The sequence below is a fragment of the Sinocyclocheilus grahami genome, unplaced genomic scaffold (genome assembly GCF_001515645.1).
Source record: "Sinocyclocheilus grahami isolate Dianchi unplaced genomic scaffold, SAMN03320097.WGS_v1.1 scaffold515.1, whole genome shotgun sequence".
In the NCBI taxonomy this organism is placed as follows: domain Eukaryota; kingdom Metazoa; phylum Chordata; class Actinopteri; order Cypriniformes; family Cyprinidae; genus Sinocyclocheilus; species Sinocyclocheilus grahami.
The window spans coordinates 786960-800513 of record NW_015505694.1 but is presented as its reverse complement, the minus strand read 5'-3'; the positions used below and the strand labels follow the sequence as shown (position 1 = coordinate 800513).

The window sequence follows — 13554 nt, the reverse complement described above, 5'->3', positions numbered from 1 at the left end:
ATATATAACGAATAAATAGGCCTATACGAGAAACATATTTTTACTTAAATTATAAATTAAGAAAATGAAAGAAAAACAAGTTATTTTTTGTGCTGCATGAAAGGAAACAGACAGCAGAAAGCGGCATCCTATTTTTCTTTAGGCTTATTTTACAAAAGCACAAAGATTTGTTTTTATTGTGAATGTACACAAATAAAGGCAAACCTTTTACAATTCTGATTATCTTTAGGACTAAAAGGAGTAGTTTCTTCCACTGTTAGAAGGAAAAAATTCAAGTGATTGTGCCACACAGATAAGCATTGCTACCTTGACAATGCAGCCTGTTCATTATCATAATAAAATACAGTCAGTCAAACATATATAATATATAACTATATATATAACTTCTTACCTTTCAAAAGTTTGGGTCAGTATGTTGTTATGGTATATGCTATGTTATGTTATGTGTATTTATTTATTTTATTTACTTACTTACTGACTTACCCCAAATATATTAATGTTTTTATTCAGAAAGGATGAATAAACATGTTTGTTACATAGTACAAACAAACAAATAAATAAATAAATAAATGCTGTTATTTTGAAGCTTCTATTCACCAAATAATGTAGCACAGTTTCCACAAAATTAAGAAGTGCACCTGTTTTCAACATTGACACTAATAATAATTCTTTCTTGAGGAGCAAGTCAGCATATGAGAATGATTTCTGAGTGATCACGTGACACTTAAGACTGCATTAAGACTTCAGCTTTGCCATAAATTTGACAGGAATAAATTAGTTTAAAATATAGAAACTGTTATTTTTATATTGCAATAATATTTCACAATATTACTGTATTACTTTACAATTTTACTGTATTTTAGAAAGAAAAAAACTCATCAACTTCAAACCTCAAACTTGAACAGTAGTGTATGCACACAAAGACATCGATTAAAATAAATGTATACAATTGTAGGGTATAAGACCGAATCAGACAATTTAAGATTCGATCAAGAACATAGTTGAAACACGAGGAGCCGAATTCTACAGAAAGGTCCAAGACACACAATGTTCGTAAATCAGGTCCTGGTGCCACAAGCCTGAAGCAAGTCCACCAACTAGCAGCTTTGAGTAGCTCACAGCATTTAAACAAAAGAACACTTATTGACAATTCCAAGGAGATTGTAAATTTTGGGGCAAGTAAGCAAGATTAATGGTCAAAGAAATGCACAGCATGACCATCATATGTAAACCAGTGATAGTAATCACGATCACGAGCTCTTTGGATTGACTTTCCCCCCCACCTAGAAGAAAAAGAACAGACTGAGATTCCTTATGAGAGACCTCTTAACCTCGGGTCTTCACATAACATGTCCTTATGTTCAGAGAAATGGTACAGAAACTGTCTTTTACAGATGTAACCTAATGAATATATATTGGTCTAAATGAGTCTACTCCACCAAGCTACTATTATAAGCATGAGCCCCGTCAGACTGGTCGTGGTGGCGGTGTTGCAACAATATATAGTGATATTCTCAATGTTACTCAGAAGACAGGATACAGGTTTAACTCATTTGAAATACTAATGCTTAATGTTACACTGTCAGATATGCAAAAGAAATCTATCGTATCTCTTGCTCTGGCTACTGTGTATAGACCACCTAGATGCACCAAAATGAACTCAAAAAGGCTTATAAACTAATATCAGTCCATTGCTTAACTCCATATTATGTATCTAACCCACACATTAGACTATCATGTTTTAATCACGTATTGTGTATGTCTTTTTAATAACTTCATATTCATGTTTAGTATGTGTGTGTTTGAATCTCCTTGCTTGAAATGTTTCTTCCAATCAATTCTTTGTCAAATATATCATATTCTTGTTATAGAAATCATGTCCAAAACTATACTCTGCAAGAGCCAGAAAACTCGGACCATGTGACTGATGAGATAACATTTGATTTATGAATTGGGAGGAGGAATATAGCAACACCCCGAGCTAAGACGGTGTCTAATTGGTCAAAACACCATTTGGGATGTGTCCAAAAGCCCAGTTTAAATACTCAGGACACCATCAAATCATTGCTTTAAGCATGCTTTTTGCGTCTAGCTTTTAGTTTTGCTCTTTTTAGTTACGTGCTTTCAAGTCATCACTTTTAGCCATGCGGCTTTTTAGTCATAGCTTTGAGCTATGCTTTTTAGTCATCGCCTTTTTAGCTCTTTAGCTTTTTTGGTCATGGCTTCTAGCCGTGCTTTTCAGTCATCGCTTTTTGCGCTCTTTGAGCGTGCTCTGGACTTACACGCCAGCTCCTCCAAAACCATGAGGAGAAACGCCACCTAGTCTCGTCAAACTTTACTTCTATTTCTTTAATTTAGTTTCTTTTCGTTTCCGTTGAGAGTTTCGTGTTCTGAGTTAAATTGCCTAGCGCCGTGTCTCCGAGTCCGACCTTGAGTGCCGTCTAAAACTTCAACCAGCCCACAACTCCGCACCGTCAGCCAACGCCCAACCACTGGCTTCCCAAGACTGAACTTCCAGCCAATCAGCAATCTCGGGAAACCCCCTTTTCTGCAAGGACCACAACAAAGGGAACCCCCGTACAGGCAACGCAACGCAAGTACCTCCAGATTCTAGCTGAACTGGTGCATTTAATATAAATTTTAGCCTCATTGAGGAACTCAATGCGAGGGTTAATTAAGTGATTGATGGTTGTTCAGGTCTATGCAATTGCACATTGCTGTAAACTTGGGATTTCACATTTTCTTTTTCGTGAACTCATTCTTTCCTCACTTTCTCTCTTTCTGCAACTTGTGTGAATGTGTGAGCGCATGTGTTTATGTGTTAGACTAGTTTATATGTCTTAGATTTATCCAATAAAGTCTTATTCATATTGAAAAGAGAAGTATCTTGTGTTTTGTGCTTACAAGTTAATGTCTTAAACTGCCGATCTTGTTACTGTGCTAATAAATAGTGTTTTCACTATACTTTGGATATTAATATCCATTGCAGAATTTATGTTATACGGCTCGTTCAATGAATCGCTGGCCGACTCAGTAATCAGCCATAAAACAGTGATTCTGTCCAAATTCCCTATAAAATCTTAAATGATTCCCTTTTAGCTAAATTGACCCATTTCCCTTACACAATGATCTAAAGTAGTGACAGAATAATGATATACTAACATATATTTAAATCAGCCCCAATCACACCCTCACCCACATACAGGCTATCTAACCCACTTAACACTTTAAATACACAGACAGCATGTGTACAATCACACCATGTCGTCTACAGTGGCACCGTTTGGCTCTTCCACATCCAAAACACCCATCACATTACCACCACCCAGTGCCAAAATAGCCAGATGGGTCTGTAGCTAATGTTCACACAATTAACTCCAGAGCTCTGGGCCTCTTTCCCTCCATCCTTGTATAACCTCTTCCTCCCTGCCTCCCCCTGCTTGAGACCAGCACTCATTACTGCCTGCCATCCGCTGACCTCTCACCATGGAAACCCAGCCACATAGCTCAAACACACCTAGAGTTATAACCACAAGCAAATTTGTTCTTCGTTTCCAATCTATGACTGCCTAGAGATGGAGGAAGGGCCACTGGGAAGGGCTGAGTATATTGAACCCTCATGGCAGTCAGCTTGGTTTCTGGACCAGAGTGATGGGCTGGCAGGTGACCCTCTCCACTAGCAGCTGGGCCCGGTCCCAGCCGTGGGCTCTTTAATTGTGCCACAGGGGAGCCCAAACTCTCTCCCCCTCCGGTCAATTACGGCGCTAGTCGGTTTAGACAAGATTTAGAACGCATGAGACAGGGAAACGGAGAGAGATAAGTTTTGACTGGATTTCAGACAGAGTGAATTGGTTTAAATAGCCATGTTGGCTGAGAGACCCTCCATCACTGCAGAGCACCTGCATGATAGTTATGTATCGGTCGACTAATGGATTCTGGCATTATGGGAGAGTTAAACATGCTTCAGTAGCCTCAGCACGGGAAGAGGGGGAAAAGGCGTCAAATGGTCTCTTTGACATGACATAGTCCATTAGATCCACCATCAACATGGCAAACATGCGTTACAGGATGCCGATGCCGCACGCCTGTGGAAAAACGGCACTGAGGCGCATGCAGGTGAATCAATTCAACTCGATTGTTATTATAGGGGGAGGAGGGCTGGTGCACCTCAAAGCCTTGTCCATATAATGTCACACAACATATACTCACCAACAGCGAGCGAACTACACATACAATAAAAAGGGGGATGGGAAGTTTCACTGGACGGTGGTTTGACTCTGGCCTGTCACGCCAATGTCTCTAATCAAATATCAGAGAACTGATGAGAAAATGTAATACAAGATGGTGTTGGCTGAGTGCTCTGACATTGAAGGTGTGAAATGTGATTAAAACTGAATCAAGGCATATCAATCGTGTGAGGTTAATTTGTATTAACATGCCATGTCAAAAGTGTGCTTTCAATCCCTGAGATGCCCGTGGCTTCAGAAAGGTTAATAAGATGCCTCACCTCGGCTGAAACGGCGGAGGAAGGAGAGAAGAGGTAGAGCGCACCCATTTAATGCAAATTCAGAAGAGCACATACAGCAATGGCCACATCTATCCAGAACATCTGCTCTTTCTGCCTATCTTCAGAACCCTTACGAAGAAACGGATCCTTATACATTGGGTGCAAATGGTTTTGGACGCTTAAGTCACACTTAAAAATGCATTAATGTTATTGCATGAGGAACAAAATATCAAATCAAACAGCATCTGAAATCTGGAGCCTTTCTCAAGCAAGGTGATTTTTAGTGGATTTATCAAGTGAGAAGTGTTTTTATTTTTAACTAAAACTATTTTAAATTTTGAACTAAAATAGCTGAAATAAAATACTTATTGTGACTTCCACCTCATAAATATCAGATGAAAACTTCTGTCATGGCAACAAATTTCTAAACTAAAACTGAAAGCTATAAATATAAAAACAGAAATATAAATAAACTAAAATAAATGAAAATAAATGCTAATTCAAAATATTAATAAATACTACATAATATACTAATATACGTATAATAGTAAAACACATTAAATAATAATAGAATAACACTAGTCCACACAGGTGCTTCAGCAGAGGAACCATAGATGTAGTTCATGATAAAGACATGTTTAATGAAAGTAAATAAATGATACATTTTAAAACTTAATTAAAATAAAGTTTACTTATTTAAGCAACTATATTCTCGGTCTCTGCATTTTCTGTGCTGTAAAGTTGACAATTAGCTGCTGGATCAAAGTTTGGAGTCAATCCCATTCACAGTCACAAATGATGAAATGCTTTCTATATTGCACCCTGTGGCTGTCTGCGAATGAATTTAGTGACAAGACGAGGGGGAAAAAATGTGCCAGGATGGAGGCTTGTATCAGCATCTAAGCAGCACAACACAGACACAAACACTTTCCACCAAGCCACCTCCAAGGCCTGACCAACACCTTAGAAAATTGGAAAGAGAAAAAGGAGAGGAAGAGAGAGGCAGATAGAGAGAGAAAGCATAAACAGGTACAATATCTACTGTTCTGCTGTTTTGGAATCTTGGTAAAGCATTGCGTACATTACAAGACAGAAGCTTGTCACTCTTGTATGTTTTAAGACTGCAAAAAAGCCTCAGATTATAGTCAATTCACAGCGTGTGCCCATCATCAACTAGTGTGAGGACCTGTGAGAGACTAGATACTACGACACATTTCAGACTTGTTTGAAACCCAACCAACCAGTTGTCCGGTGTGCACAAAATGAGACCACTGCATCCTCACACTCATCAGAATTCCTACTGAATGCTATTAAAATAATGGCTGTCTATGTGAAGTATACTATGTATTTACAATTTTGGAGCTCAGGGCTCAGACAACCATCAAGTGTACATAAAACACACCTTTAAATAAAACATTTAAAATTCAGAGGGGAAGAAAAAAATCTGTGAACGTTTATATGCAATGCTTCCTTAAGTCAGTCTTGCTTTATGTTAAAAACAAAGAGACCCTACTTCTTTCCTTTTTTGATTTCTATCAAATGAGCATTGCTTAGAGTTGGTCAAGATACACATGAGGTCAGAGATCAGGAGAGCAGAAACACATAAGACAAAATGTCAGAGAGAGGGTCGAGCTGTCAGACCATATGGCTCTCATACATCAAATGAAGATCTCAAAAGCTGACCTTTGCTGGCGAGAGGTCAAGAAAACCCTCACAAGCATTCAAAGAAAAGGGCTGAAATGGTGATTGAATGAAACCGAGAAGGAGAAAGGGACACAGATTGAGAAAGAAGGATCTATAGCAATCATTTAGTCAAAATTAAATCAAAATTGACTATTCTTTATATATATATATATATATATATATATATATATATATATATATATATATATATATAAATTATTTATCAATGCACATCATTAAAAAATACTCTTTAATGAAAAACATTGACGTCTCCTCTCCCTCGCATGTACCCCTTACTGACAATTAGCAAACAACAACAATTCAACAATCCAATCAACTCCTGATGGTCAAAATCAAGCCCGGCTCTATAATTTTTTTCTCATTCAAGAAGCTGTTTCACTCGGACATACATCACAATAAGGGAAATAAATCCTTATTCCTTTAACAACAGTCAACGGAAACGTGTTCACTTGTTCACTCAAAAATCAAGTCATGACCTACTCATTACTTTCCTTTTTTTATACGGAATTACAATTTTAGTTATCGCTAAAAGTATTTCATATGACCTGTGCCCTATATTCAAACATGTCTGAAGCCATTCAATAAGGCTGTGCGTTCACAAGTTAAGTATTAACCTCATTAATTAATCATGTCAACAATGTCATGAACAATTAACGAGTCATTCGTTTGAGTCAGATCTGATCAATGAATCAATACATAAAAATGGTTTGAATGATTTGTTTGTGAACCAGAATGATCCAGTTAACTCACTGATTCACTGGGGGGTAAAAATTATGAGTGAATCATGACTCCAAACAGTCTCACAATAGGCTAATGTATGATGTCTGAAGATTTGGAATATAACACACAAGTCGAATGGACCACTTTATGATACTTTTATACTGCTTTTGTACCCTTTTTGAAGTGAACGCTTCGGGCCCTATTCATTTTGAGTGTTTGTAAAAGAGCATAGGAAAAAGTCAGCAAAATGTGTTAGATGGAAGAAACAGTCAGACATTTTTGGATGAACTATCACTTTAAATCTCACTACACCCTTCTTCCATCTTTGAGTTGCTTTTAATGCTTCTCTCCTTGACCTCTATCCTCTGCTGTCCACGATAGCCAACCCCTCCCTTACTTTTTTCAATCCCCTCCAAAATTCACTCTCTTTTCCCAAAACTGTCTTGTAACACTGGTCTCCAATCAGGGCTAGGGCTGTTGTGCGGTTGTCTGGGCTCTCAGCTCAGCTTTCCACGGAGAAGAGGCTTTTCACGCTGCTGAGTGTGTTGTTGATATTCAGCGAGGCTCCATCTTGAGCACGCAGCACCGGGATTGTTTACTCGACAGGCAGGCAAGGGGAGGCGACGGGGGGACAGAGAGTGTGTCGTCCCCTCTACTCTTCAGACCTCTCTCTTCACTCTCTCACCGCCCTGAACCAATTCCACCTCAGAGTCTCGGAGACAAATTAAACATGATAAGATGTCACCACACAGGCCTAGAGAGCAGGGGAAGAGGATCACACCGAGATGTGGCCTCTGCACCATTTTTGATTTGTATGGAAATTAGGAGTCAAACTGCTCGAACAGCCAATAAAGTTGCAGTCTGGGAAATGTAACATTTAGTTAAGACACTATGGTGGCAATTACCACTGATAACATGACCAAAAAAAAACAACAACAACAACAATGCGTGCAGAAAGTAAATAAAATGTAAATGCATTTGAATGATGCTGCAACAACAGAGAATGTCTATAAGGATTTTTGAAAAAACTAATATTTGTGTTTACTATACATTTGAATCAATTCTCTCACCACTTTTAGTTTAATTTAGTTTAATTACGATCAAGGTTAAGTGGTCACATTTTATTTTAAGGTCCAATTCTCGCTATTAACAAACCATGACATTTGCCTTAATAAACCCCTAATTTGCTGCTTATTAATAGTTAGTAAGGTAGTTGTTAAGTTTAGGTATTGGGTAGGATTAGGGATGTAGAATATGGTCATGCAGAATATGTGCTTTATAAGTACTAAAGAGCCAATATGTTAATAATAGGCATGCTAATAAGCAACTATTTAATAGTAAGAATTGGTTCCTATATTAAAGTGTTACCGATTAAGTTTAACACTAAACCAAGTTCATGTAATTTCAATCAAATATTAGAAAACTTCTTATACAGCATATGTTGCTTATAATATTGCAAAATATTGATTTAACTATGAAACTACACGCAACTTTGTGATTCACAGAACAAATTGATTTATAAAGTTTAGCAAATATTAGTAAATTCAAGGTAATTTGCGACATAAGCTTGCCTACATAAGAAACACTGAGGATCTAGTTCCGTTAACACATGCAGACATGAATATCTCCAAACCACAGAAACAAAAGAAACATGCCCATCACCACACTGGGAGTGGGGCGCATCTCTCTGTGGTACTCTAGAGTCGCCGTGCGCACGTCTGGGATGCCTCGTTGTGGAAGTAGTTTGATGCGGACCCCCACAGGGCCTGAGAGGATGTGACTCCAGCCTAAATTCATCGTCTCTCACTGTCAAACCTCAAGGCAGAAAGAAAATAAAGCTCCTCCCTCCTCTACTCATCTGCCTGGGAGAATTTATGCCTCTGTAATGTGCCGTTGTTTTTGTTTTATTATTTTGGTCTTGTTTTCACTCCCTCTGGACTGCATGTGGAGGGCACACGTCACTATTTTGAAGAGATGTTGATTATTCATGTACCCCTTACTAAGAGGAATACTGCAAATGATCAGGTGAAGCAGGGCCTATTAATCTCAGTCTTAGTTTGTCCAATCATGTCACACTACTGTACTGAACATGAGATCATCAGCAATAGAATAGTGACACAGAGTTTAAACCCATGAATATGAATGTTTTTTCTTTGTACAAATCAGAATGTCTTCACTAAAGTCTACTTTTCCTTTCCTGGGAAATTAAACCAAAATACCTGTCTTACAGTGAGTACTTGCTAAAATAATATGACTTGTTTAGTGTAAAGATCTTGCGACAGAAAACGTTCATTAATCTCAGGCTTAACAGCTTTGGCCGAGAGAAGTCACATGATATATTTAAAAGCTATTCCAAGTATAACACACAATTATAGTGTTTACATAGACCTATTTAGTCTGGATTTGGACATCCTGTTGCAGTAGCGTATGACGATGTCATCTTTTAACTTTCCTTAAACTTTCTCAGGAGAACTCAAGTAGACTAATTTCCGCTGCCTACTCAAATGTACACAATATACATAAACGACAAGCAAAAACTTGCACTTAAACATCCCCCAAATGAGGAGTTATGAGGCAAAGATTTCATTGAAAATTTTAGAGTTACTTCGAGACAGGTAGCATGGCGTGGTGGCCATTTCAAATGGGCTGTTGCAGTGCAGTGGTTGCCCAAATTGCTCCCCTCTGAGATAAGATGATTAAAGTCAGTGGGACATCCGATTGTAGCGATACGAGCCAAGAACGGTGGGGTATCCTCCTCAAAATGCACAGACTCCTTTATCCAGGTCACCCCCTGTGGCCTCTCTAATGCACAATAAACTCATTACAGCCCATTAATATTTAACTATCTAATTTTTCTGCATATGTGATTTATTAGAGAATGGCAAAAATGAGCGAGACTGTGAGCCTAGGCGGAGCACAGTGGGCAAACAAAGAAAAATTAGCACGGGCCACATTGGATTTATTGAGACAAATTGGCTCTGCGTATGAGAGCAATTAGAGAAATTGCTTTCTTTTCAGAAGCATGCCACCAAAAAGCAACTCTCTATTTTTGGTATGAACACTGCAGAATTCGATAAAGCCATCTGCTGTCAGCTGAGTAGAATTCTAGAGAGCCTAGCTTCAAGGTCAGAAAGAAGCCAATCAATGTCACTTTAATGGAAGTCGGTTCATTGGCAGCTATTTTCTAAATACACTGAAGAAAAACTAAGTTTCAATAACATTTCATAACATTAATACAATCTGACAATGATTGCTTCATGAATTTACGATTTTACACAGTAGCACGTCTCCTTCTCCAATACAGTCTCTGAAGCAAATTCTGCAACAAACATTTACTGGGAAAAAAGCTGTGATTTTATAAAAGTGCAGGTGCCAAAACCAGTAGTGATATGATGCTAGAAAGAGCAAGCCATCAAACGAGTGTGTGTTGAGAAAAATAGTTTGTGCATGTTGTGTGCACTTGAGTTTTTAGTGCAAGACTGGGTAGCCTTGGGTCCAGATGGACATGTTGACATTCGAGGATGAGTGATTTTCTGGAGTGATGAAAGAGAGAGAAAGAGAGAGAGAGGAGGGAGAGGGCCAGAGTCATGTGGACAGAGCTGCACTGGCAGATGCTTCCATTCGCAATAAACAGCATCAGCAATAAACAGCTCTGTCCTTAGGGGAGACAAGTGAAATGATCTAACCCCCTGTTCAAAGCGCTTTAGCATGCTGCTTATCAAAAGCCTCCTTTATTATTTTACTGTGGCATTAAGACCAAGCTGTTAATATGAGCCAAGCTGGAGAACAATTCCACCGCATCCTGCATTCACCTGCCGCAGGGCGTAATGTGATTGGCTTGTATGGAAATAAACATAATTCTAATCAGGTGGTGGTCCTGTGTTATAAAGCCTGGTATGGAAATCTCAAGGATTCCAGTTTCCTTTGATACTGGGATCTGTTATGTTACATAAAATACATTTACGTCTGTTCGCGGTAATGCCGATATGTCCTTTTTCAAAGACATAACACTGCTGTCATTACAGATTACAGGCTTGAAACTGACAACAAGGCAATTCAAGCTCAAAAGCCTTTTTAGGGGATTTTGCTTCTGTCTTATATCTAACAGTCTGTGCAAGGATTTGAGCGAGCATTTCTGATTTCTCAAAAACCTGGTGCAAGAGCTCTCGGTATAGAAGCAGAATAGTAGGCCTCATATCTAATGCCTTCGATCACAAACGGGTTAAGTCTGATTCCATCATTATAGGTGAAAGTGTCGGGTCATTTCAGGACCCTCCATAACCCAAGGATTAAGCTGGGCAGGGGCACACAAGGAATGTTGGGGTATTGAGGAGGAGGGAGGAGCGGAAACAGTTGTTCAGAGAGTTCAGAGAGAATTTGATGGAATTTTGGCTGATAAATATGGATCATGTCCAGCCCCTTGTGGGGAAGCTGAGGTCCTGAGTCACAGCTATGTTTTTAAAAGTGAAATCTGTCGTTGCTGCATTACACAGCTGGCAGATGATCTAAAAAGACAGAAAAGTGAATGCTCACACAAGGACTGAATATGAATATGTACAAAATTACAATCCGTATATACATAAACACATTGTGGCACATTTGTTCAATATTAAATGACATTTACAGAATGGTATAAACTTACATAAAAATAAAAAATAAATATATTATCAATATCAAATGTAATTTTAAATATTTTAATTAAAATTGCAGGTCATATGGGTTTTCCAAAAAAATCTATTTTTTTGCAGTTTGTAACGTAGCTATCCATCAATGTAAACAGTCTGCACGGTTGTTAATCAAAAAAGTGCATGATAAATAAAGATATTGTCTCTCAAAAGAAAGAGTCGACTCTGAACCGCCTTAATGAGTTGTTGTATTTTTGAATCTTCTGCCTGTTACCTATATACGTAACAAGGTAACACATTTGCATAATCCCCGCATGCCCACAAAATACGAACACTCTGACCTGCCCACAAACACTTCGAGAAGACCTGTGTTTTCATCCTCACTGGGCATTCTAACACAGTTCCCACACCTGGACCTCAAATAAGTAAATAATAATAATGAATGCAATAAAACTGCTGTCACATCACATAAAGTACCACATACAAAGTTTAAACATACCACTGAGAAACGTCCTGATCAAGTCGTGCTTGCGATGGAGTTTCCGGTAGAGCGACTGCATCGGTATCATCCTCGGACTCGAGCTTGAATTGATAAGGTAATATCGATGCCATTTTTGTAACCTTATAGCATCTTTGTTTACAAGTAACCCTCCGGAGCAAAAAAAAAAAGTATGGTAATGGGCATTTCTTTTCTGACACGCATTGTATACCGAAAGACCAATTACAACAGACTTGGCCAGCTGACCAATCAGAGCAGAGTAGGCTAATGGAAGAGAGGGATTTACAGACATTACGCTCAGAACTGCTTCGAACGAATCATTTCGAAATCATTGAAAAATAATTCTAATATTAAATGTATATTCTGATAAAATTACAATGTTTTCTGACCTTAGATACATTTAAACCTGTTGTAGGGGACTCCAACACAATATTAGGACACTTTAAAATATCATATGACCTGCTCTTTAATAATAAAATAATAATATAAAATATTCCTAATTAAACTAAAAAAAAAAAAAATAATAATAAATAATAATAAGCACAATTAAGCCTAAAGTAAATCATATTATGAAGGATTTTCCTACCATCATAATTAAACCTTAAAGTACCACTTCTGTGCTTTTGCAAGTACAACTCCATCTGCTCAAAAAAACATTCACACTCAAAAACATTGACCTAAAATTATTTATTTGAACATGGCAAGATGCTGAAAAACTGCATGACCCACTGAAATGGTCTAAGATAGACCAACAAATTAAAAAATAGCACAGACAAAGTTCAAAAATGCAACCTATGCGAACAGTCCTCAAGTCTTTAAAACAGATTTACAAATTTGATTGCAAAATGAATTAAATCAATATACTTTCGTCTAAATAAACTTGTAAAGTCTACTCAGTGCTTTATACATCTACCACACTATCATGCTGTCTTAAATTATTTTACTTAAGGGCTAACAAATATTGATTATGCAATTAACCATAATTAATTGGATTATTTCGCATATAATGCACAAAATGGGAACAAAATGTTTCGTCACTTGACAGCTCTCATTCTTGCATTTGCTGTACTATGACACAGGGCACTGCTTTAATCTCTACCACTGATTCTGTGAGAGGTATATGGAACTCCACAACTTGACCCTCACTTGCTTTTTCTCTCTCTTTCTCTCTCATCATAGGCTCGCTGCTCATTAAGAGACAAAAAAATTATGGTAGTCCTCCTTTTAGAGGTCAAGTGCTGCCCTGGGCTCCTCCTTCTCCATGAATTACTTCAGCATTGACACCAATTATTAAAATACATCTTCATTAGATCTCGCTTCAGAGCCCCATCTGTGGAGCAGCCAGGAGCCATCTTCACCACCCCATCGCACTTAATTTACCAAGATCAAACTCATCTATTGCCTGAGCCACTCAAAGCACCAACACGAGCGGGCTGAGCAGTGCCTCCCCAAAAAGCTTCTTCAATTCGGGTTACTGCTAGTCTATGTATGCGAGAGCA

General features: G+C 38.1%; 1 protein-coding gene across 1 annotated transcript in view; it reads right to left on the bottom strand.

Annotated features, from left to right (window-relative positions):
• LOC107554828 (protein diaphanous homolog 2-like) overlaps positions 1-12125 on the bottom strand; it is a 255638-nt gene extending 243513 nt beyond the window's left edge. Inside the window, exon 1 of the mRNA XM_016237459.1 lies at positions 12056-12125. Coding sequence (XP_016092945.1) covers positions 12056-12125 — 70 coding nt within the window. The remainder of the gene's footprint in view (positions 1-12055) is intronic.
• Positions 12126-13554: the final 1429 nt, after the last annotated feature.